The 25316-nt window shown below is 38.9% G+C and overlaps 2 protein-coding genes across 6 annotated transcripts; one reads left to right on the top strand and one right to left on the bottom strand.

Annotated features, from left to right (window-relative positions):
* Positions 1-7730, bottom strand: LOC309501803 (uncharacterized protein). 3 transcript variants are annotated; one of them, XM_082174076.1, is made up of 3 exons: positions 7672-7730; positions 2787-3013; positions 1-2555 (listed from the first exon to the last, which is right to left on the bottom strand). In XM_082174076.1, exons 2-3 carry the CDS (start codon positions 2869-2871, stop codon positions 1588-1590), a joined length of 1053 nt encoding a protein of 350 aa, XP_082030202.1. In that variant the 5' UTR covers positions 2872-3013; positions 7672-7730; the 3' UTR covers positions 1-1587. The 3 variants fall into 3 exon arrangements, with proteins under 3 accessions (XP_082030202.1, XP_082030203.1, XP_082030204.1); XM_082174077.1 differs by having other exon boundaries at positions 7583-7703; XM_082174078.1 differs by having other exon boundaries at positions 2787-3016; positions 7648-7698.
* On the top strand, positions 6359-24850 carry LOC309501819 (SLAM family member 5). 3 transcript variants are annotated; one of them, XM_082174102.1, is made up of 6 exons: positions 20525-20726; positions 21086-21132; positions 21283-21430; positions 21627-21923; positions 23552-23665; positions 24440-24850. In XM_082174102.1, the coding sequence occupies exons 1-6, from the start codon at positions 20687-20689 to the stop codon at positions 24454-24456; spliced, it is 663 nt and encodes a 220-aa protein (XP_082030228.1). In that variant the 5' UTR covers positions 20525-20686; the 3' UTR covers positions 24457-24850. The 3 variants fall into 3 exon arrangements, with proteins under 3 accessions (XP_082030227.1, XP_082030228.1, XP_082030226.1); XM_082174101.1 differs by lacking the exon at positions 20525-20726 and adding an exon at positions 6359-7057 and having other exon boundaries at positions 21086-21430; XM_082174100.1 differs by having other exon boundaries at positions 21086-21430.
* The last annotated feature ends 466 nt before the right edge of the window (positions 24851-25316 follow it).

Genomic DNA, 25316 nt, shown 5'->3' with positions numbered 1-25316 from the left:
TAGTGTTTCTAAAGGTGAACAAGCATTAAACATTTATTCAGTTTAAAGACACTTTTATCCAAAGCAACTTATACATTCGATCAACAATTGTGTTACTTGATCAAATCAAGCTCAGTTTGGTACTGATAGTGTCATGTTTTCTACTATTTGACTGGTTAAGCCTCCAAACAGAAAGGCACAGTTAACAATGAAATGCGAATTTGTCACAATCCAGTTTCCAATGTTGCTCAAAACGCCACATCTTTCTTCTACCATGAAAACAAAAGGATTTTTGGAAAGAGTGGTTTAATGTACTTGCACTTGACAGTCAGAATCACACGTTTCAGTGTGTGGAAAAGAGCAGATATAAGGCTTAAATATCTCCGTTTGTGTTCAGCAGAAAGAAATGCAAGGCAGGCGATGATGACAGAAGTTTCATTTCTGAGTGAACCGTCCCACATCAATATACTTTTTTTAACTACTGCTACTTCAACATATGAAACACGCCTCTAAAAACATGGCACTTCACAGCAACCTACTACTCTGTACTATATTTCATCAAGTAACGGATCTTAAAACATCTCCCAGTTAGTTTTGAATGCCATGTCAGCTTCTAAGGATATTTCTAGGACTGTCACTCATGATTATTTTGGTAATTGGTCGATTATTTTGAGGATTAATCGAGTTAAAAGAAATTGTGGTAATTAAAATAGACCTTAGCAGAGACCTAAGCTTTTAAATGACTTAATATACATCTATAATGATGAGGCAATAATGTTATAATATGGTTTTATAAAACAACAGTTAAATTACATAATATAAACAATCATCTTATGTACATTATGTATTATGTAGCCCGGTGATTGTTGTTGTTACACATGTAACTTGATCAAATCCTTTGATATGTAATACTGGACAAACAACATTTAATGTGGACATCAAAATATGTGAACTCAGAGCAAGGGTTTAAACTTCTATTCTGAAATCGCAATGAACAGTTCGCATATTTAGAAACATAATTAGGTTTAGGTTCCCAGATAAACATCATAAGCCATCCAAACTCACAGCATATGCAGAGATTCTGAGACGCGCCACACGTGTAGATGATAGAGTTCATGTGGAGCATTTAGTGTGAACGGAGCTGCTCTGAAGCGCACGTAACCCTACACACATGAAAATAAATAAAGCGCATATATATTAGATGTATATATCTTCAGCTATTTAAATGAACTGCAGCCTTTGGGAATGGTTTTAATACATTTTGCAGCCTTAGAAAACGGTCTAATAATGCGTCCGCGCAACTTCCGGTATTTTAGCGGTTACTCGACACGAGCAAAATGCAATCAAGGATTTTTTTTAAATCGGGTACTCGAATTTAATCGAGGACTCGTGACAGCCCTAGATACAGTATTCCCATTGTGAAATCTAGGTTATTTAAATATATAATACAGTAACAGATACAGTAATATATTGACTTTTTTTTAAATCCTGGACTGACTTTGTTTAAAACTATTTTTAAGGATGTCAGCATGTTAAACCTCAGTTTTCTCTGGAAATACATCACAGTCATTGCTATTTTGGGAGTCTTTGATTCAACTGAACTACACACTATGTAGTTGAAAGTGTTGCACCTGGGGATGCACTCTGCTCGTCTTGGGGCCTGAAGATGAACTGTGGTAATTTGCGACACTTCTGCTGTTTTAAGTGTCTCAGTAGATGGCTGAACTGGCTGAACCCCCTCCCGCATGAAGGACACTGGTACGGCTTCTCTCCGGTGTGCACTCGCTCATGTTTCTTCAGGTTTCCAGACTCGGCGAAGCTCTTCCCACAGTACGAGCACGTGTACGGTTTTTCTCCAGTATGGATTCTTTGGTGCATTTTCAACTCGCTGGCTCTAGTAAAAGCACTGCCACACTCGGAGCACACGTGCGCTTTCACACCGGTGTGTTTTTTCTGGTGGTCTTTAAAATAGCAGAGCCATAAAAAACTCTTCCCACAAAAAGAACACACGTACGGCCTCTCGTTGGTGTGGATTTTCAGGTGTCTTTTTAAGTGCGCCGCCAAAATAAACTTTTGACCGCACTGATCACAGTTGAATGGCCTTTCTCCGGAGTGAGTGAGCAGGTGAGTTTTCAGACTCGTTGCATGTGTGAAACTCCTTCCGCACTGAGTGCATGTGAAGGGCTTCTCTCCGGTGTGAATCCTTATGTGATCCGTAAGATTTGCTTTATGCGTGAATCTTTTCCCGCACTGCTGACATGTGAATCGCCTCTCTCCAGAGTGAATTCTCATGTGATCCTTAAGGTTTCCTTTGTGTGTGAAACTCTTTCCGCACTGAAGGCATGTGTAAGGCTTCTCTCCGGTGTGAGTCCTTATATGATCCTCAAGGTGTCCTCTTTGTTTAAAACACTTTCCACAATGAGGGCAGATGAGAGCGCTTTTCTGTGCACAATTATTTTCAGTCTGTGAGCAACTCAAAGATTTGTCACTAGTTATGAATGCATGAGGTTCCTCAAACTGACATTTCTCCTCCACTTCGTTCAACTCTTGACTTTCCTCTTTCACCTCCACCAGGTCTAAAATGAACACAAAATAGAATATATAAAAATGAAAAAGACATTTTTCTCACACTCTTGGCATTGCTGCAGTGATGATGCACTTTGGTTTGCTTTTTACCTTAAAAATTACTTTGTGATTGAAGGAATGTTACTTTAATATGGTACAATATCAACATATACCATGTCAATAGATTTACATAAATAAATAGACCCTGCAATTACCGTAAGTTGATCAAACTGGGGACCAACCTTTTTGTTCTTCGGAGTCATCCTTTAATATTTTGAATGGCTCTGGATCACTCACGTCCCCAATCACCACTCTGACGAATTCCATCGTTTCAATGATGTGTTAAGCAGGATTGGTTGTCACACCAGAATTATTCCTGTTTGTTTGAATCCACGTGGCTTCTTCACTTGTAGAATGACTGAAATATTCCCATCTCTGGGAGCAGCTTCACTGGTATGGAGGTCCAAATCTGCTAAGTCAAATTTAAAGGGTTAGTTCAACCAAAAATGAAAATGATCCCCTAATTTACTCAGTTACTCAAGCCATCCTAGGTGTATATGACTTTCTTCTTTCAGCCAAACACAATCAGAGTTACATAAAAAAATACCCTTGCTCTTCCAGGCTTTATAATAGGAGTGAATAGTAACTGAGACTTTTAAGTAGGGCTGTGCGATTAATCGTTAATAGATTTTTTTATTTGACTTCCGACTAGGTCTGCCGCTATCGATTATTCTAGTAATCGAGTATTCTACCGATTATTCCGTCGATTAATCGGATCAACATTTTTGTTAATAAAAATAGATCCAAGTGAACAACAGCCTTTAAAATGACTTTCAATACAAATGTATAAGAACAATAAATAATAATTGGTTCAAATAAAGTATCAAAGAAAGTAATCATTAGGGGTGTCAAAATTGATCGTTTCTACGATGCATCGCGATGCAGACGAGGACGATTCGGTATCGGTTCAGTAATAGACCATAACCGGTTATAATGTACTGACGCTTTTCTTACGTCATTTGTCGCGTACGTGCTTTGTTGCGGTAGCATACAATGGCAAAGGGAGGTGAGACGCGAGTGAGAGAAAATTAAAAAAGCTCCAACTACTTTAAAAGCCAACATCTGGGCACATTTCGGCTTTTATGAACAACGTGGTAAGCACGACCTGCAGAAGACACGCGCTGTGTGCGCTCATGTCACGCACAAATAGAATATGCAGGAGGTAATACCACTAACTTGATAAACCACGTTAGCCGTTTTCACCCCGAGCTGTTATCGCCCGGCAGAGTCTGACTGCTTTAGAGTAAGTGGATGAGCTCCGTCACCCGAATCCGCAGCCAAAAACAAATCATCCACCCGCCCCAATAACTTTCTCTGATTTAAGTATCCGCACCCGATGGTCAAATTACAATTATTCTGTGTTGTTACGCGTGATTATAAATGGATGATCGTCACTTTCAACAGCAGACTCGGCGACGGTTGATGCGCGCATCTTTAATGGTAACATAATACACTGATTAATGAGCGCTGCTTTTAAATGAACATTTCTTTAAAACAAAATTTATTTTGACAGATTTTCCTTTTCTTAGTGTCATAAACAAGCTTTAATCCCTTGAAACTTAAAACTGGAATGTCACTGTTTCTGTCACTGCAACTTCCCGAACAGGCGAGCACATGCGCGCACACATCACTTTTGAAGTAAAATTTAAAATTGAGGATGCGGTGCATCGTGATGCATCGTGATATCGAATTGAACCGGATCGATGACATAATAATCATAATCGAACCGAACCGTGAGACCAGTGTCGGTTCACACCCCTAATCATATGGGTTTTATTGAACAAAACTGTTAAGAAAAACTGTAAAATAAATTATATAAACTAATATAAACATAACTTATGTACATTATGTATTATAACAAATGCTGCAGAGGGCGCTCGCAACAGCCTGGTGTTAGTTACTGTTACACTACGGCATGATCAAATCCTTGTTTAACATTGACCAAAACAACATTTATTTCAAAAGTCCACTTAATCTTTGATATTTGGTCACTTCTATACGATAGAAATGCATCAGCTGCTATAATTTCTAGAACAAGATCATGTGCACATCAAAACAAGTAAACTCAGAGCGATGGTTTAAACTTTTATTTTAAAATCGCAATGAACAACAATTAGCATATTTAGAGACATATGTATGTATTCTCCTGTGTTGGCGTAGGTTATATATTATTTACGTTACGAATCTTGTGAATAAGCAACCCAAACTCACAGCATGCAGCGACTGAGTTTGCATGGAGCAGCATTTACTGTGAACGGAGCTGAGGTACTTTTAACATGTAATCTGCACGCATGTAAATAATTAAAGCGCCGTGCTTCTCTGTGAAAAAAAAAACAGCGCACATATTAATGAATCGTATACTTTGTGATTTCAGAATAGCACTATGCTATATTATGGTATTAAATATATTGCGTAGCCTTATAAAATGGTGTAATAATGCGGTTCATGGATTCTCGTGTGTGGAAAGCGCACTTCCGATATTTTGACGGTTACTCGACAGGGTTACTATATGGTTCCCTAGGCGCTCCGAGACTAGGCGGAAGACGCATAAGCGAAGTATTACTGTGGGTTTCAGATACGTGCCAAAACAGTCAAATAGCCTACATATGTTGAAATGCAAACACTGAGAAAGAGCGCGTGTAACAGTATATTGGGTCCGTGCATTAAACTCTTAAAGTGACAGCAGCCTAATAAATCTGCTGCAGTCATTATTGTAAATCAAACAACAAAAGGCAAAGATAAAATCACTCACTGCTCGTGAATGAATAAACTGTAGTTTTAATAAGGATCAGACTATATTTAATGTATACAGCAGTGTTATTTTACATTTGATTACGTTATTCAGTTTCTGTTGTAGGCTATTACTTATCTGAATAAGTAACATCTTCCTGAAAAACCTAGAGCACTAATTATTTAATTTGTATAGTTTGTAATTTAGTTTATTTCTTCTTATTGTATTGCTGATGTTTACTTGTCTTCTGTACTGTAACTGTTTTGAGGACTTTTACTTGCATTAATTAACCTAGTTTTAGTTTTTGTTGAAGTACTGATAATTGTGAAATTTCACTGACATTTAAAATGACTCATATCATGAAATAAGACTTTGATTAGATCACCCACCTATAAAAGTGTTAAATAATGTTGATTTCAATTTTGAACAAAATAGGCTAATCGTGATTATGATTTTTGCAATAATCGAGCAGAACTACTTCGAAGCCCAAAAAAAGCGCATCCATCCATCATAAAAATTATTCATATGGTTCCAAGGGGTTAATAAAGGCTTTCTGAAGCGAAGCTATGAAAATATCCATATTTATAACTTTATAAACTGTAATGACTGACTTACGGTCACGGCTGTCCGCGAGTCGAGTTCCGGCTGAAGAGTGACCTCTGACCTGACACGTGATGTATTGACAAATGCAGAAGCGCAGAGGATAGAGCAAAACAAAACACTGGTCACGAATTAGAAGTCTAAAACAAGATTTTTTAAAGAGAAACGTCGGAGGATTTCAACATAAGAGAAGAGGAGCTTGAGTTTGTTGCCCAGCTCTATTTGTTTGAACCCACGTGAGGGTTCTAAGCTTACGCTACTCTACATCATATGCCGGAACTCGACTCTCTCGTGAGCGTGCGTACGGCCGTTAGCGGAAGCTAGTGATAACAGTTTATGAAGTTATAATCATGGATGTTTTTCTTACAAATAAAGCATCACTTCAGAAGCCCTTTATTGGGCATATTGGGGGGGGGGAAATAACATATGAAATGTCAATGCAGAATTTAAAATGTTTTACAAGACATGAGGGCACAAATTTTGTAGAAAAAGTGACAAGTTCCTTGACCGTTTTAAAAACGCTTTTTCACCCAACATCGCGTCATATAATTACGTCACAAGAGGGAGTCGTTTGCTCTGCGTGTTTACAGTAGTTGTTCATTTCAATTTATCGTTGTCATAAATGATTGTGTTCGTGGAGGTTGCACAAACTCCAGCCTGTCAGGACAGGGTCCACAGGTTTCCTAACAAGATAAAGGACGGTGCTATCTTCCATGTCTGGGTGTGTTTTGTGCAGGTGAAGAGACGGGACTTCACTTCTGCATCTGCTTCGAAAAACACGGTAGTGTGTAGCGTTCACTTTAGACCGAAGGATTATAATCCCGGCGATATGATTGGGTTCAACATGGTAGCACATACAGGCCTCAAAGCCTGGGTGCAAAGTCAGGCACTGCACATCAAGTCATACATTGACTCACTGGGGGCTCTGACCTGCAATATGCCCTTTAACCCCCTGGAGCCGTATGGATACTTTTATGATGGATGGATTCACTTTTTTGGGCTTCAAAATCTCAGTTACCATTCACTCCCATTATAAAGCTAGGAAGAGGCAGGATATTTTCTAAAACTCTAATTGTGTTTGGCTGAAAGAAGAAAGTCATTTACACCTAGGATGGCTTGAGAGTGAGTAAATCATGGGATAATTTTCATTTTTCTACAGGAAATGTATGAAAATGATAGAGGATAAATGCTGAACGGTGGATATTAATGTCACAATGCAAAAACTCTTAATGGTTCTAAAATTTGGCTTGGTGAAAAATGATGACAGGTGTCAGTCGTATCCAGCAAAATACACTTCAATCATTCACTTGCAGAATAAAACTCCCAAAACTCGACTCACTTTAAAACAAAAACGGTTATAAGATACATAACAATAAAGATTTCACTAGCTTTAGTGACACAGTAACACAGTACTGTACAATGACAGTAAAGTATATACTATAAAGTGTACTGCAAGAAATAATATACGCAGCTTCTGTAATAAAATGTAGATAAAGCATAATTATATTAAACATTCCCATTCTGTCCGTTTTTACTTCATAGTTGATGTAAACAGGCCTAAAAAAATTACAATATCATGAGATTCGGCAATTATCTACATTTGTTTCACATTACTAACGCAAAATGTCTTCAATAATAGGCTAATACCTCGTGGTCGGGAGCACTAAATGTCAAAACTTCCAACCGTATTATATAGCTTTACACACATGAACAACTGAAGCGCTGAAAACACAGACCTTCCCTCGGCTGAATAACAGCAGACATCCATGTTCTTCTTCTTCTTCTTCTTTGGAATTCTGGCGTATTCCGCACCTTAGGCACGTACCGCCACCTACTGTTTTTATTCGTACATGGATGACGGTCACGTCATCATATTCTTTATTTATTTATATATAAATATTTATTATTATTTCGGGTTCACCTAAGTTGTATTTCTGGCTACTGCGTGTTCAGCTCCCATGTTAAAAAAAAAACAACAACAACTTGTGTTTTCCCTTATTTCTATTTTTATATATTTTTAATTTCCTAACATCCTTGTTCCTAGAAGAGTCTTGTGTCTTTTGCCAATCAAATAGGGAAACTATTTTTCATTTATTTTATCACTGTATGTACACCAAAAAAAATTTGGTCTGATTTGGAAGAATTTATAATCACAAAATTGAATGTAAACGTCAGAATCAATATTTTTGATGTCATGTTATACTTTGATTTATGTGGTTTGTCCAAAAATATTTTTTTTGTTATTCAACTGTTTATTATCTTTGGAAAATACCATATTCACAAATGTAAATGGTCTAATTCACAACCTTGCTTTAATGTATTTCATCTGGACTTTAAATCATATTACAAAACAATAGAAAACATGCAAAATATGAAGGCTACAAGAACATTTCATCTCCTGAAGGAACTGCATAATTTTTTATTTTCCCCTTCTATTTATTAATTAATATGTTATTATCCTTTTTTTGTTGTGCAGGTTGCACAGTATCTGTACCTATTGTCCTGTGCATTGTTCATAATAAAGTTTGTTAAAAAAAACCAAAAAAAACATCCATGTTCCTGTGACGTGACTGACGTCATCCTGACGTCGTTCGGTGAAGCTAAAATAAAAGTCTCGATCATAAATAAAACTCATAAAAGCTCCAATGTATCTTCCGTTACTTCTTATTGAATTCGACTCTCCTTCGGACTTATAAAAATACCAGATTTTTTGATGGTTTATGAGAGTTTATTTAAAGATGTGATTTAACTGTAATACAAAAGCCCGTCTACGGAAAGCCTGTTCACTCCAACGCCCTGTTAAGTCCTATTGGTTGTAGTTCCACCAGAGTTCCACTGGGGGCGCTCGCCATGAGTGCAGAATGAATGGGAGTCTATGGGGCTAGACGGCTAAATTTGTCTCTTTCACCCGATTGCCGTTGAGAAATCTCAGATTTGATTGTAGGTTTTGCAAGTTCAACATGGGTTATAGGTCGAAAGTTGAATGAACGAGTACTTATGTCCTTTCGATTTCTTACAGGTTGAGTTGTTGTTTCCCATAACACGCTAGCATTCTGCTAAGGAACGCTGATTGGTCAGTGAAGGACTGATTACGACCAGAGATACCGCTTGATGGCATCGGGGCATCCGAAGCGGGACTAGAAACAAACAAAACAAAAACTCATCTAGCACGTGTATTTACCTGTGTCAGCTGTGTTGTGTGTTTACCTGTGTCAGCTGTGTTGTCGATGCCTCGAGAGAAAAGAAAGTGCAGAGTGCGAAAGCACCAACGCGACTGAAGGATTGCCGTAAAGCAGTATCTCTGGTCGTACGATGTGTGTGACGTCATTGACACTTTGAAAGACTTTTTAAAGCAAATAAGTGACTCTAAAAAATCTAACACCAAGCAATGTGTAATTTCTTTGCATCCCCTTTCGAATACAACATTCAAAATACTAGACAAAAAATTATATCCTGAGAAAAGTGGATTTTGAGGGGTATAGTGCCATAGACCTCCATTCATTCTGCACTCGTCCTGTGAGCGCCCTCATGTGGAACAAGAGTGGAACTGCAACCGGAAGTTTATTGAGTGGCACTTCTCCCCTCATTAGACTTTCTCTGGTAATACTCTGCTTTTCTAAATTCATTTCAAATCACAACCATGTTGAGAGATTTTTTTTTAAATAACTTTAGAACGTTTTGTATAGTTCATACCTTAAATACTAATATATTTTTGTATATATTTGTCCATATTGAACTTCATCATAGAAAAAAACTAATATTTTTTAAAAATTAACAATTTATTGAAAGACTGTTCATATATATATATGTATTAGAGGTGTAGTGGTACACAGAAGACACGGTTTGGTATGTTCACCTCGGTTTCGGGGTTCGATACGAGTTCGGTATAAATCCCCAATGCTAGATTTCTTTTCATTCCACAAGGAGAAAAAGTGGCATCTACAATTGAGCCTTCTTCACTTTTCCACGAGGAGACGGTGTGTGAGGCTTCCCATTTCCAGGACACGCATATTTCATCACTGGACAGCAGTACTTAGACTTACACGACACAAAGCCAAATTATTTTGTCTCATTATAACAGCGGAAACTTAAAATAGTCAGTCATTTAGGGTCATACAAATAAAAGTAAGACTGTCACAATATATCAGGTGTGTTTGTTAGTTTCATTTTCATGGACCCCAACTTTGTTTTCATTAGTCACATGTGTTCCTTTGTTTGAGTTTCTCCACTCCATCTGTTTCCATGAACACTAATCCTCATCACAGCTGTTTGTGGTTTAGTTCATCACCATGTGTATATTAGTTCCTCAGCTTCACTCAGTGTAAGTCCGGTCTCGTTTCCGTTAGCGTTTATTCTGTCTTACACTGTACCTGTTGGATGTGTATTAAACTCTGCCTTTGAACTTTAATCCTGATCGTCATCTGTCTGCCTGCACTTTGCAAACAAAGACATCATTCAAAACTGTAAAGGGTCTATTTTTATTTGTGTACACTCACAATAAAAACAAAACAGTGTGCTTTTGTAAAATAAAGAAAACAAGCAGGATGCCGCTTTCTGCCATCCCGGTTTCCTTTAGGTGAAGTTAGTGGAGCATGTTACAAAAACGAATCGAAACTCCGCATACTGTATATTGGCTCTGTCCCAAATGGCACCCTAAACCCTCGCAGTCTTCCTACGAGTCCACACTTTCATGACGTAACGCTGCTTAAACTGTCAGGAAGAAGTCTGCAGTGGAGCTTGCATCAGTGCGCGCTCAGCAAATGTGCTCATCAAGGGCGCATATCTCTTCATAGAAGTTGTGAATCTTGTTTGTAACGGTGGCTCTCGAAGGTAGTTCATATGTATTATCGTTAGATAACATTTCTGTTTACGGTTTGCATCTCCTTTTCTCCAACTAAAGGCTAGGCCATGGGCCAAACAGAAAACGTGCGCTGCATTAATTGCGAGTTAATAAAATTAGTGCTGTTAAAATTTATTTGTGTTAATGCATTATTAACTCGTTAATTTTGACAGCCTTATATATATATATATATATATATATATATATATGTAAATATTAGGGCTGTCAAATATTTAATGCAATTAACACAGTATCCATTTTTTCTGTCATCCTTTGGTTAGCATTACATTATCATTATATTATATTCAAGCACGACAAGACAAAAGAGAATGCGCTGTCTGTGAATGTGAACAAGCAGAGAAAGGAAATAGAGAGACAAGAAGAGAGAAGGGAAAGGGAAAGAAATGAAGATGTCAGTACAACCAGTGGAGAAATGACAGAATGAGGGGTGTCATTAATGAATACCAGGAGATAGTTGGGAGAGGGCGGACAGTTAATGTTAGCTTTTTAGCAAGGGCTTGGAACATTCCAAAGACCACTTTGCAAAGACGCATTAGTTGCAAATTTGCTGGCTCTGGCTATGCGTCTGGGAGGAAACAATACCTGCCAGAGGAATCTGAGAAAGAACTGGCCAGTCTTATCAAGCTCCTCTCCAAAAGAAGCTTCCCCCTTACCAAAAGAGATGTCAAGAGCAGCAGGGCTGAACCCTAGTGTGGTAGGACAGTGGTTTCAACAGTTTTAGGACCTGCTGGAGGAACTTGCAATCAAAGATGTTCCATCACATCTTTGGAACTCCAATGAATCTGGCCTGCAAGACCCGTTTGCTCTACCAGTGTGGTTGGGGAGGTGGATAAGCCCTGTGTAGAGGTAACTGCTGGGGAGAAAAGAGAAACCACGACAGTTCTTGCAGCGTTCAATGCAGCGGGAACATTTAGTTGCACAATGGTCATTTTTAAAGGCAAGCGACTAAGGTGTGAGTGGCTTTAAGGCTGACCAGAAATTGTTGCAGTTAGGGTCTCTGACAACGGCTGGATAAACAGTGACCTGTTCCTGGAGTGGGGTCAGATGTTTACAGAGCTGCTGCCAAAAGATGACCAAAGGCCCCATGTTCTCCTGTTGGATGGCCACAGTAGCCATGTCTGTAATTTGGATACTGTCATACAAATCATACAACTGGTCTGGTCTGCTCCCCAAAAGTCTGGTTCACCAGGCCTGGCAGAAGACTGCGACAGTTTAAAACGTCCAGGCTGGATTCAGGGGCACAGGGATGTTTCCTGTTAACAAAAACATAATCCTTGATAATGTATACAAACCAAGCATCAGAACAGAGAGAGCTCTACTACCCACAGGAACGGAACTGGCTGTGGTAGAGGATACACCGATCATGATTACTCATGACACTGTCAGTAAGGATTTGGTGTATGAAGAAGTAATCATCACATCCCAGGAGGATATGGAGAGGTCCTTATTCCATGTTTTACCCCCTGAGCAAGATACTTCAGACCATCAGGAGGAGGAGGAACAACCCTCATCTTCCGGGTCTTCTGTAGAGGTCAGCACAAGACCAGTAACCTTCATTGACCTAATACCCATTCCAAAATGTGAAATGAGCCTAGAAACAAGGGCCAGGCCCCCCACCTACCATTAAACAAGCACAGACCACATCAATTGCATTACTACCAAAAAGAACAAAAAACAAACAAAGGGAAAAAATCAAAAAGGGAATAGAGCACAAAGCAAGATTAGCAAATACCCCAGCGCAGCCTGCCAGAGAGTGTATGGTGATGTGAATGACCCAAAGGCCACAGAGGACTGGGTGTGCTGTTGTCAGTGCAATTCATGGCACCACGAGAGCTGTGGTGGAGAGGATAATGGCATCTGTGATGAAGATGGTTATATCTGCAAAGACTGCCTTTGAAGGAAATGGAGTAAAAGCTCTAACTGGCCTGACTAAGTGTGATGTTAAGACCTACAGTAGCTACAAAAAAAGTGTTTCTGTGTTTACTGGTAAAAATAAAATTACCTGTGTTACCTGTGTATTGGCCCATTTTAACCGAACAGATGGCCCATTTTACATGAATGTTGTGCCGTGGCTCAAGAAGGTACCTGCTGATACTCTAACTCTCATAATTTTAAAACAATTATACAATTATTTGATATATATATGTATACTGTGTAATACTGTGAGCTCGCTCTCCACTGTACAGGTATATAGGCCTAGCCTATACATTGTTTGCTCTAATGTTCACGCAAGAACTGTCATTCTGACTGTCAGACACATAATCTTCTAAGGTTTATCGGCCTTGTTTTATTAAAATTGATAGCTGAAATCCTATCTAAATAACTTTTCCTGGCGTGAACTTCTGCACACTTTCATGTGCAGGACTGCAACTGCAAGGTCAAGATTTTCCCTTAATAATAAATTACATTATAGGTTTGTTTCTCGTCAAACACCTTTTAGAACACTTTGAATATATGGCACGATTTGGATGGGATTATTTTATGATAAGTTTGAAGACCTCTTTAAAAAATTATATAAAACTAACTACATGAAAGCAGGAGCAAGGATTTATTTTTATTTCTTCTCGTGTTAGTATATAATGGTGAGTATATAATGACTGAATTTCCATTTTTGTGTGAACTGTCCTAAAGACAGTTCAAATAGTGAAGGAGGGGTAAATCAACTCTGAACAGATAAAAGCCATTGTTTGCTAAGCTATGTACACTCAAAAAAAATTAAGCCTTTTTTTTAACTCAATTTAATTAATAGTAAAATTCCATAAAATTGTATTTATATAATTCAATTTATAGTTTAATTGAATTTAATTCAAAAATTGATTAAGGATTGTACAATTTATTAAATTAAATTACGTAAAGATTACTCAATTGAATTGATTACCCTCTGAAATTAAAAACATTATTTTACAAGCTTACCGTTTTGAATCGAGCTAAGGCAAGCAGATAGTTTTGAACACTGGCTGGTTATGTAAGGCTACTTGCTCAAAAAATATTTTTGAAAACATTTTTACCCAAAAACGTTACGGACTGCAGCTTTAAAGCTACACTGTGTAATTTTTTTTTTTGATTCTAAGCAAAAAACACTTAGTTCTTTCAAAAATATATATGCTCATTAATGTATATTTACTTCTTTCAAGTAATAAAGTATTCTCGTAAGTTTATAATCTGCCATTGAAAGTACATACGGGCGAGGGGTTCAAATGCCGGTCATGTTGCCCCTCCATCTTGAAACTACATTAGCCAAAGAGGGACATACCTGTAAATTCAAGCTTCGCCTTTGGCGCTTTACACTTTACACAGAAACGAATCATAGACAGTATAAGAAATGGACAGAGTCATCTCATTGGAACTCAATTGAGGCAAGTGAAGCCCATTTTCAGCGATTTTTTAGGACTTCCGTTCCTGACGCGCAGACTCAAACTGAGCTTGACGACGTAGATGTGACGTGAGCAACCCGTCTGTCTTCTAGTGGCTGTGGCATGAGAAATCTGAATCATTCCCTTCCGAATCTTGCAGAGACGGAGATCGTGAGTAGGAGGTGTCCATGAGCTAGGAGCAGGAGAAACTTTTGCTAGGTATTCTGATTAATTATTTTGTCATTTTGCCTCCACGTCTCCCCGATTGCCCGCGAGCTTCTCCTCCCGTCAATACGGTAATCTCTCTACTGTGCGACAGAGAGTCGCGTGGTTATGACGCAATCGTTAGCCTACTTTTACAAAAACTGTTTTTACGGGGCCATAACGTAAGCTACAAGGTAATGGAGCATTTTATACATTGTCGTGTTTCTTTAGAAATAAATAATGGACAAATGGAGTCTTCAAATGCCTCAGATGTAAAGTTATTCGCTGTCAAAGTGACGCCAAAATGAATGGGAGTCAATGGGATGCTAACAGCAGGTGAAGTTCTGCTACAAGATGGTGGCACGCGGCCGGCTTCAACTTCCGGTCGACTTCCTTCCCGCTTGAGATGAATGCGAGGGGGAGATTACTCGCGACTGCCGGCAGATTTGAAAGATTGCTGATGGAGGATCACGCCTATTTTCGAGGACCTGTAGCAGAGTCGCCAAGGAAGCGAAAGAGAGAATTAAAACGTCAACGCGACAGGCAAATCAGCAAGACCAAAGTCAATACTGGAGTAACTTTTCCCAGATGGAAAGACCTCACGAGGAGCAAAGATTTTAAAACGGATGCCGAAGTTGCCTGCTTTCTTCTCGGCAGGTAATCCAGCCTATTTGTGTAAATTCAAAGTGTTATAGTTGCTTGTCTAACCATAGCATGGTTGTGCATAACGCCAGAACGACCTCTAGTATAACTTGCGTTACTTTTCCTCACGTCAATGGTGAAAAAGTATTGTTTACCTTGTAACATAAATCTGTGCTGCGACGGATCACAGGTGATAGTTTTAAAGGCGCAATTGGACGAAGTCGAACTGGAAGCCATGTTAATCGTGGAATAATACGGCCACCGTAGGAGTTAAAACGCCCTCAAAATTGAAAGGAACAGAAACTAATATTCACTGGGTAGTCATATACAATTTCACCGCTAGATGGGGGAAAATATCACACAGTGTAGCTTTAAGCAGTGCCAAGGCAATGCTACTTTATTAGATCATACAGAGAATAAATGCATTTTTACCTGCTGTACAGGGTGTAATGCTAACAACAATGATTTTTTTCCAGACATCTTTGAAAGCGTTTACTAATAACATAAAAAAAAAAACAGTATTAGAGAGAAAGAGAGATGGATACAGGTGACGTGAGACTTCTTGCAGTGCTGGCTATATCCTCACGGCCAGGGGCGGTTCTAGAAAATTATTGATAGGGTGGCATGAGGTCTCTGAGGGGTGGCAACACCAAAGCAAGTGCCTGTGCATTGTTTTTGTTGATTTATGGCCTGACATACAAATATTGTTCACAAATATTGCATTACCACAAAGTAATCATCTTTACTGTTTAAAATGAAAAATAAATAGCAAAATTTCAATATCCATCATGGCACCAAGTCAAGATAATCTATATAAAAAAACATCAACAGTCTAAATGTTTCTAAACTTGTATCACTAAAGAAGATAAGCAGTTTTATTAATATTACATAGTGTCACGGAGTCAACAGAGCCATCACTTCCGCCCACTGCACCTGATCACTGCACTCCGCCCACCAGATCACAGTCACCTGAGTTCTGATCACCTGCACCTGCATGTCATGATTGCACTCCCTTTATCAGTCACTGTTTCTTGCACCTCAGTGTCTGGTCTGGTCTCTACATGATTCAGCCTTTTTTTTATATATATTTTTATATATAAATTATAAACCTGCATTACCTACCTGTGGATCTACTTACATGAAGTCCAGTTGTTTCCCTTCATCTCTGTCTATCGTTGACTTGCCCTGTGTTTCATTGTCATCGCCATCATTATCACCTGCAAAGATATTATTAAAAGTTCAGTTAAGTGTTAACCTTATCAGCATTGCTTTCATCGTTCATCTCATCCTGCATCGCTCACTCTGCACTTAATAAAGTTTGTTTGTTTGTTACACTCTACCTTGTCTGCCTTCTTATGGATGTGACAGAAGACCAGACCAACAACATGCAGAGCACAAGCACCGCTGTCACGGATCCATTCGCTGAATTGGTGAACGCAGTTCGTCTGTCACTTCCTCCACCACCCACCACTTCACCTGCTGCCTCTGCCAGTCCCATGGCCCGACCAGCGACATACTGCGGTGAGGCGGAGGATTGCAGCAGATTTATTCTTCAGTGTAACTTACACTTCGAGATGCAACCTCATCTTTACACCACCGATCGAGCGCGCATAGCGTTTGTGATCTGATCTCCGGTCGTGCTCTTCAGTGGGCTCAAGCGCTATGGCAAGCCGAAGTTCCCGTTACTAAGTCATTGTCTGCATTTCTAAGACATTTCAAAGAAGTTTTCGGTCAAACTATGTCCACTCTATCCGTTCATGATCAACTTTTTCACCTTCGACAAGGTAAACAATCGGTGGGTTCCTACGCCTTGCAGTTCTGTACACGCGCCGTGGCAAGTGGATGGAATGAAACGGCTCTTCTCACAGCCTATCGTCAAGGTTTAGATCCTGAGATTCGTCAACTAATGGTTGTTCACGATGATAATATGGGATTAGAGAACTTCATCCAGAAATCTATCCGAGTTGCCCAACGACTTACTGGCAACATCATTCCAACCCGCTTTGCATCCTCCGCCTCAGGTACCATCTGCTGCCCTTCCAACACCAGAACCCATGCAGGTAGATACTTACCATCTTACACCAGTGGAGTGTCAAAGGAGGTGGTTAAATCATCTATGTCTGTACTGTGGGGGAGAAGGACACATCATCTCCAACTGTTCCGTTTGACCTCCACGCCCAGCGGTTGAGTACCATCCAACTTTCTCTGAAAATTGCATCTCTGACCTGTACCACAGTAACCCTTGTAACGTCCAGTTCAACTGTTCCAGCACAAGCTCTCATCGATTCCGGCTCAGCGAGTAACTTCATCTCCCACAACCTCCTACAAAGGCTCAATGTCAAGAGAAAACGCTGTCCCCAGAACCTAGAGATTCACACCATCCTGGGTAAGCCGCTGGGTCATGGTCGTATCTGTCACTTCTCCCCACCATGACACTCCGATAAGAAGATGGAGTACATCAAGGAAGCACTCTGACAGGATTTCATTCGTCCTTCAACGTCCCCTGCCACACCCAGTTTCTTTTTTGTGGCAAAGAAGGATGGATGCTTGCGGCCATGCATTGATTACTGGACTCACCTCACAGACCATCAAGTACAGTTATCCCCTTCCTCTGGTCCCCTCTGCCTTGGAACAGTTACGTGGTGCCTGTATATTCTCCAAGTTGGATCTGTGAAGTGCCTACAATTTAATTCCTATCCGCAAGGGTGATTAATGGAAGACGGCCTTCGTGACGCCCTCTGGGCACTACGAATACCGGGTCATGCCCTATGGTCTGTCCAATGCTCCTTCAGTCTTCCAAGGTTACATGAACGAGATATTCCGAGATTTCCTTCATCGATTTGTTATTGTCTATATCAACGATATCCTGATATTCTCCAAGAACCTTACCGAACACCGTCAACATGCGAAGTAGGTCCTCCAGCACCTCAGAGAACAACATCTCAATCTGAAATTAGAGAAATGTGAGTTCCACACCTCCACTGTCCACTTTCTCGGGTACATCATAGACCAACGAGGCATCCAGATGGACCAGAGGAAGGTGGAAGCCATCTGGACCTGGCCTCAACCCATCACCATCAAAGAACTTCAGAGATTCCTCAGATTTGTAAACTTTTACCATAGATTCATTCACAACTACAGTCTCCCCTGACTTCACTCCTCAAAACCCGGCCCAAGTCTCTGTCCTGGAACCCAGAAGCCACCACTGCATTTGCCACCCTCAAAGAAGCTTTTGCCACCGCTCCCATCCTAATCCTGAGTTACCGTTCACCGTAGAAGTGGATGCTTCATCTACAGGAGTGGGAGCGGTACTTTCGCAGCCTCAGGGGAACCCCCACTACTCCATCCATGTGCCTTCTACTCCAAAAAGCTGTCCCCGGCGGTGCAGAATTATGACATCGGCAACAGGGAACTCCTCGCCATCAAGCTTGCATTAGAGGAATGGAGACATTGGCTGGAGGGAGCCAAACATAAGTTTGAAGTAATCACCGACCATTTAAACCTTGAATATCTCAGAGAAGCTTGCCATCTCAATCCTCGTCAAGCCAGATGGTCCCTCTTCACAAGATTTGACTTCCTAGTCACTTACCGACCTGGACACAAGAATTCCAAAGCTGATGCTCTCTCTCGTCTTCATCAACCTGATCTGGAACCCACTACTCCTGAAACCATTCTCCCTCCAGCCATGATCGTCAGTCCCATCCTCAGGTCTATAGACGAAGACATTCGCCTAGCCACGCAAACTGAACCTGCTCCGCCGGGAGGTCCAGAAGGGTGTATATACGTACCAAAATCCTGTCGCCTACCCCTTCTGGACTCGGATCACACCTCTCCGGGCTCTGGACACTGTTCACCTTATCAGCATTGCTTTCATTGTTCATCTCATCCTGCATCGCTCACTCTGCACTTAATAAAGTTTGTTTGTTACACTCTACCTTGTTGTCTGTCTTCTTATGGATGTGACACATAGGCTGCTTGGAAGGAATAAATCACATGTTTTGGGGCAAGTTAAACAGCAAAACTTTTGAATTTCCTAACATTAGAAAGAAATACAATATCAAAGCACAGAGACTGGTATGCTCCACAATACAGTATACTGTCAATAACAGTACAGTAAAAAAAAAAGTATATTAAGCATCCTCTGCACATTTGTCCAAATTTCATTACAGTATACAGCTATAGCAATTTCTTGGTATTCTGACACAAGACTAGGCAGTCATTTCTCAGTTCTGCAAAAATACAGTACACACACCAAAAAAGGCTACAAATAAAGTTGACAATCACACATTTGAGGGTGTACAACATGTGGTACAGTTTACTGTACATAAAATAGTGAATTTTATGTCATCACATAGAAGCACCACTGCTGAAAAGCAGTACTTAAAACACTGCTTACAATTATATTTTATTCTGTGATAATTCTGTTCAGTTCAGTTCAGTGGCAAAGCTTTTTCTTAGGGTGGCAGTTGTCACTCCGGTAGATCCGCCCCAGCTCACAGCAAATGAGGCAGTCACTGAAGTTTTCTTAAAGGGTTAGTACACCCAAAAATGAAAATTCTGTCATCAATTACTCATGTCATTCCAAACCTGTAAGACCTCGGAACACAGATGAAGATATTTGTAATAAAATCTGAGTAATTTCTGCCCCTCCATTGACAGCATTGATGTTGACTAAATATTAAAGGGATAGTTCATAGGGATAGAGTAATACTTGACGATGTAGGATGCAGGAGTAGCGTAAGCTTTGACACCTCTCGTGGTTCAAACAAACAGGGCTGGTCAACCGTGTTCGTCATTACGTTGTGTGTCAAGTTCAAGTGTTACTCTTTTGGCGTAAGTCGACTTGCGTACAGCCGTCTGCCGGAAGCTAGTTATTTTAGTCGATAAAGTTTTAAATATGGATATTTTTCTTACACAAACGCATCGCTTCACTTCAGAAGACCTTTGTTAACCCGCCAGAACCGTTTTGAGCACTTTTTTCATGGATGGATGCGCTTTGATGGACTTCAAAAAAATATACCCATGGACTCCCATTATAAAGCTTGGAAGAGCCAGGACATTTTTTATATAGCCTAACTGTAATTTTATTAGTCTGAAAAAATAATTTCATACACCTAGGATGGCTTCAGGGTGAGTAAATCATGGGCTAATTTAAATTTTTGGTCGAATTAGCCCTTTAAGACGTTGCTGGTTGTGGAAGAAAAAACGCATCTCTGCATAACCTTTCGAAGGATCCAATAAAGTTCCTGAACATCTGAATATGGGATTCAAAAGCAAAAAACAGCCATTTAAAACCCTCTTGAAATAGTAGAAATGTTTAGAAAATCGTAACCCTAACGCGAAGCCAAGTTTGTGCCTTAAAAGTAATTATAAACCACTAAAGGTTGAAACGTTTGCCACCTGGTACTCTTAACATTCTTTCTCGAGACTTGCAGTTATGGGCGTGCGCGTGCCGAAAGGTAGTGGGCGTGGCGACGATGGGTGTATTGATTCATTTCAGCTTAAACGCGCTACAATCGAAGTCGATCCTCTAAAAAATTTTTTTATTTTTTGTGGCTCAGTCGATGAGCCACTGGCGCGAGCCACGAACCACATTTCGACAAACAGTGTACTAGTTCTAGTAAGTGTGGAGCGGTTCTCAACGCACACATGAGCTCAGTTTTCAGAGACTGTTTGGAGTTGTAGAGGACAATGCGTTTCAAGACTGTCGTTATCTTGTGTTTACTAGCCGGTAAGTTGAAGAGTTTTTAATAATAGTTTAATAGTTTAACAATAATAATGGGATCTGGTCTAGTTTTTCCCCCCACTAACTGTGTTGTGAGTGTTTCAGAATTTGGAGCAATTCTGAAAATTTAAGTTTAAATATCTTTCTCTCTGTTCCCAATTTCTGTAGTTTTTAATGACATCAAACATCAGTTAACAAACTGTAGCCATATTCCACCAAATTATCTTCAACCACTCATTGCTGTGTTGAAGCTTAATATTAAGAAGTTAATAAAGTAGCCTAATAAAAAGCAAGTTTCCTCAGCTAGGATTAAGTCGTCATTGATGACAATGTGATTTCATAACGCGCTGTTTGTGTTTCTGCAGGTGTGTTTGGTGCAGAGAGGGATAACACTGAAACAGTGTCAGTAATGGTGGGAGATTCAGTCACTCTGCACACTGATATCGAAAAAATTAAGAAAAATGATGACATTTTGTGGAGGTTTGGACCTGACAGTCCACACATCCTTATAGCTGAAATCATCAAATGGTCCTACATGTTCTCCATATATATGAGTCAACAGGTGCCATTTAGAGACAGACTGCAACTGGACAATCAGACCGGGTCTCTGACCATTAAGAAAACTAGATATGAACACTCTGGAGTTTATAAATTAACTATCGTCAACGGCAGAAAGACTTCCATCAGGAGTTTCAGTGTTAAAGTCTACGGTGAGAAATAAACAATACGTTTTATTCTCTTTAAGTCTCTTTTTCTGAGATAATTGTTTATTGGTAACAGTAAGGTTCCATTTATTAACATTAGTCCGTTAAATACATTAGTTAAGGTGAACTAACAATGAAAAAAACTTCTAAGGCGTGTGTTAATGTCAACATGTAACTAATGGGGTCTGATTTTTACTTCCAGCTCCTCTGCCCATTCCCATGATCAGCAGGGCTTCTCAGAACTCGGCGTCAGAAAGATCTTTAGGTCCAGCGTGTGTATTGATGTGTTCTGTGGAGAATGCGACACGGGCGACTCTTTCCCTGTACAGAGGCAATGCTTTAGTCTCCAGTGTCAGTGGCTCTGATCTCAGCAACACACTGTCTATACCTCTGGAAATGGAGTACTTCGATGAAAACACCTACAGCTGTGTGGTAAACAACCCTTTCAGCAACGAGACGGCACTGCTTAACGTTTCAGATCTCTGCCAGCCACCTCCAGGTATGTCAGCGACTTCTCTTTTCCTTTGCACGACTGACTCTTCTCAGTCCAGACTCAGCTGTACTTTGTTGTTACTGAAAGCTTAGAAGAGACATTTGTACTGTTGTGCACATCATTTGAAAGCTTACACTCTTAAAAATAAAGGTTCTTTATTGGCATTGATGGTTCCATGAAGAATATTTAACAAGAAGAATATTTAACCTTTCCATTCCAAAAATGGTTCTTTATAGTGGAAAAAATGTTCTTTAGATTATTAGAGTATTAGTTATTCATAATAATAATAAAAAAAGGTTATTTTAAAGTGCCCCTGTTGTCAATAATTGTATCTCTTAAAACTCCTCTTTGATCACCAAAATTACATATTAAAACTTTTTTCCATTAAAAAAATATTTCTTTATGCCTTAAAATAGCTTGAATTTAACTCTACACACTTACCTCATTTAGGATATGCTGTTATATGAATATGCAAATGAGCCCCACCTCCACCCGCTCACTCAGCTCAGAGATCCACTGGTTGACGATCACACGTTGATCTGATTGGTTACAAGGTAGTTTATGACGTCGGAAACAACAGCGATTTAAAATCGTGTTTTTGAGACTGTCTTTGGTTCACTGCAGTTTTAAGGAGAAAATACTCAGCAATGGTGTCGACTTATGAATTTACACATGGTTTGTCTTAAAGCATATTAAAAACACCACATAGACATATAAATAACATTAAAAGCTGGATTTACCACAGGGGGACTTTAAGAACTGTTCTATGCAGAACCAACAATGTTTCTTCTATAGCATCGCTACGAAACCCCCCTTTTGAAAGCTTTATTTTTAAGAGTGTAGTTCATTTCCTCATGCTGTTCTTTACCCATATGATGTTTTCCCCTCTGCGAAACAACACAAATGAAGATATTTGAAGAATGGTTCAGGTGTTTTTGTCCAATTCATTAGCCATTATTCACCTTATGTAGCAACACAGAAGTAAGTTGTTTTCTGATTCATTAGTAAATAACTGGAAGGATAACAAAATGCAGTAAATGGTCAAATAATTTGCGCTACAAACCAGTGTGTTTATGACTGCGTTCATAAATTAAGTTATGAAACAAGATTACACTTTGCAATATCAAGCAGCACAATAGCACCTGCTGTCACATTAAGAATAAGTGCAATAAATGTTAAAACTGTGCGCTACAAACCAGTGTGTTTATGAATGTGATAATAAATTAAATATGATAACGAATACCAACCAGACTGTAACATCAAGCAGCATTAGTGTTTTTGTATTGGTAAAATAACTGGAAGCGAATGACACCGGAAGCCTCACAAATTCAAGTTACAAATGGCCGAGACTGATCTTATGTTAAAAATAATGTGGAAAATTAAACTCCATTCGTTTATCAACATATGACCTAAAACAAACCTAAATCCAATAAACCGCTGAAATATTCTTCAAACATCATCTTTTGTGTTTCGCTGAAGAAAGGAAATTGTACGAGTACAGAACAGCATGAGGGTGAGAAAATGACTGAATTTTCATTTGTGGGACTGATTGCATGGAGTAATGCTTAAGTTCATTTATACTTTTGTGAATCTTTTTTAATGTGTTTTTGACATCAAGCTGTTTATCATTTCAGACATCAACTCGTTGCTCTACTGTTTGGTGCTCCTGCTGCTGGTTCCTGTAGTTCTCACGCTGACTGTTGTGATATTGTGTGTCTGTAGGAAACGTAGGAAAGCAGAACAAGAGAGTAAGTATTTCTCATACAGTCATTTCATACAAGAAAGAAGTCTCTCACCAGTTATTTGACCAAAATACAGTAAGAAAATATCATTGCGATACTCCAAGACATATGATAAAAAGTAAAAAAAAAATGTTACTGTTGGTTACAATGCAAAAAATGTATATTTAAATAATGTTGGCCACTTTTTACTGGTAACATTTGACATTATCAGGACCCACAAATATTCTCCCATTGCATTATTATACATTATATTCAACATTATATATAATAGTTTAATGTAGTACTGACACTAAAACTCTGTAAACTTGAATTTTATCTCACGCAGTCATTTTCATTTTGGGTGAACTATCCACGATACATATTGTTGCATTTTTGTATTGCGATATATTGTGACACGATATATTGTTACAGCCCTAGTAAGAAAGCAATATTGTGAAATATTATGATTTTAAATAACTTTTTTTCTATTTGAATATTTTATGTAATTTATTCCTGTGATCAAAGCTGAATTTTCAGCATCATTACTCCAGTCTTCAGTGTCACATGATCCTTCAGAAATCATTCTAATATAATGATTTGATGCTCAAGAAACAATAATAAACATTGATTATTATCAATGTTTAAAACAGTTGTGCTGCTTCATATAATAATATAATTAATGTATTAGTATAATTTGCTTTATATATTAGCAAAATGTTTGAAAAAATGCTTTGTAAAATGTTTATTTTTAATTTTAATTTTTTATGTTTTATCTTTTAACATTTGGTGTGTTTTACCTAGCTGATGAAACTTGCTGAAGAGAACTGTGAGGATGAAATGCAGAATGTGTGGAAAGATGAGATGGAGAGACTATATTATTGCACACACTGAAGCTCTCTGGTTAGTGTGATGTCTATTATGTAAATTTTTTAAATGAAGTCCGTTCATGTGTGTTTTGTCACCATCACTCAGAATGTCCGTCCAGACATGATGAAAATGGTGGTCTGATGCCGACCGACTGTTTTTAAAAATCCTTCAGTTGATCTTAACAAATGTGCTTTCAATGCCACTCATTGAAGAATTATAGCAGTGTGATTTGTTATATTTCAATTTTGTGATGAGAAACTTGATGTTTTAATCCTCATTTAAATGCATCAGATGGATATTTCTGCTTTTTTTCCTTTTTTTTTCTGAAGGAAAACATATTTGTTTGTCTATTAATGTATAATTCTCAGTAGCTCAGTCTATATTTCCATTGTAAGCTTGGATTTGTTTTAAATAAATTATTTTAAAAAACAAAACATTTTCAGTTTTGTCATTTGATGAAATGATCCTGTGACCTGCATGTAAGTGTGCTTCATTTTGACCTCGGCATTTGGATTCACCAAAGCAGCATAACTTTACACTGGTCAACTTTGAACTTTGTCTTCATAATTCAGTGTCAGTCATCAATTCTGTTCTGTGTTATTTTTGCCTAGCTGAGATTAATCCGATTAATAATGAATCTGTATTTGAACACATTTCAGTCATCATCTGATTTAGAAAATGAAAACAAGAAGATTGAGAATCTGTGGAATAAACAGACTTGATTTACGTGAGGTTACAAGGTCATCATTTTAGTCAAGGTCATTTTCTCTGTCATGATCTTTTTTCTGGTTGAACCTCTTTCAGATTTTGT

This window comes from Leuciscus leuciscus (genome assembly GCF_965113295.1).
Source record: "Leuciscus leuciscus genome assembly, chromosome: 6".
NCBI lineage: Eukaryota > Metazoa > Chordata > Actinopteri > Cypriniformes > Leuciscidae > Leuciscus > Leuciscus leuciscus.
This window is presented reverse-complemented; position numbering and strand designations above follow the sequence as displayed.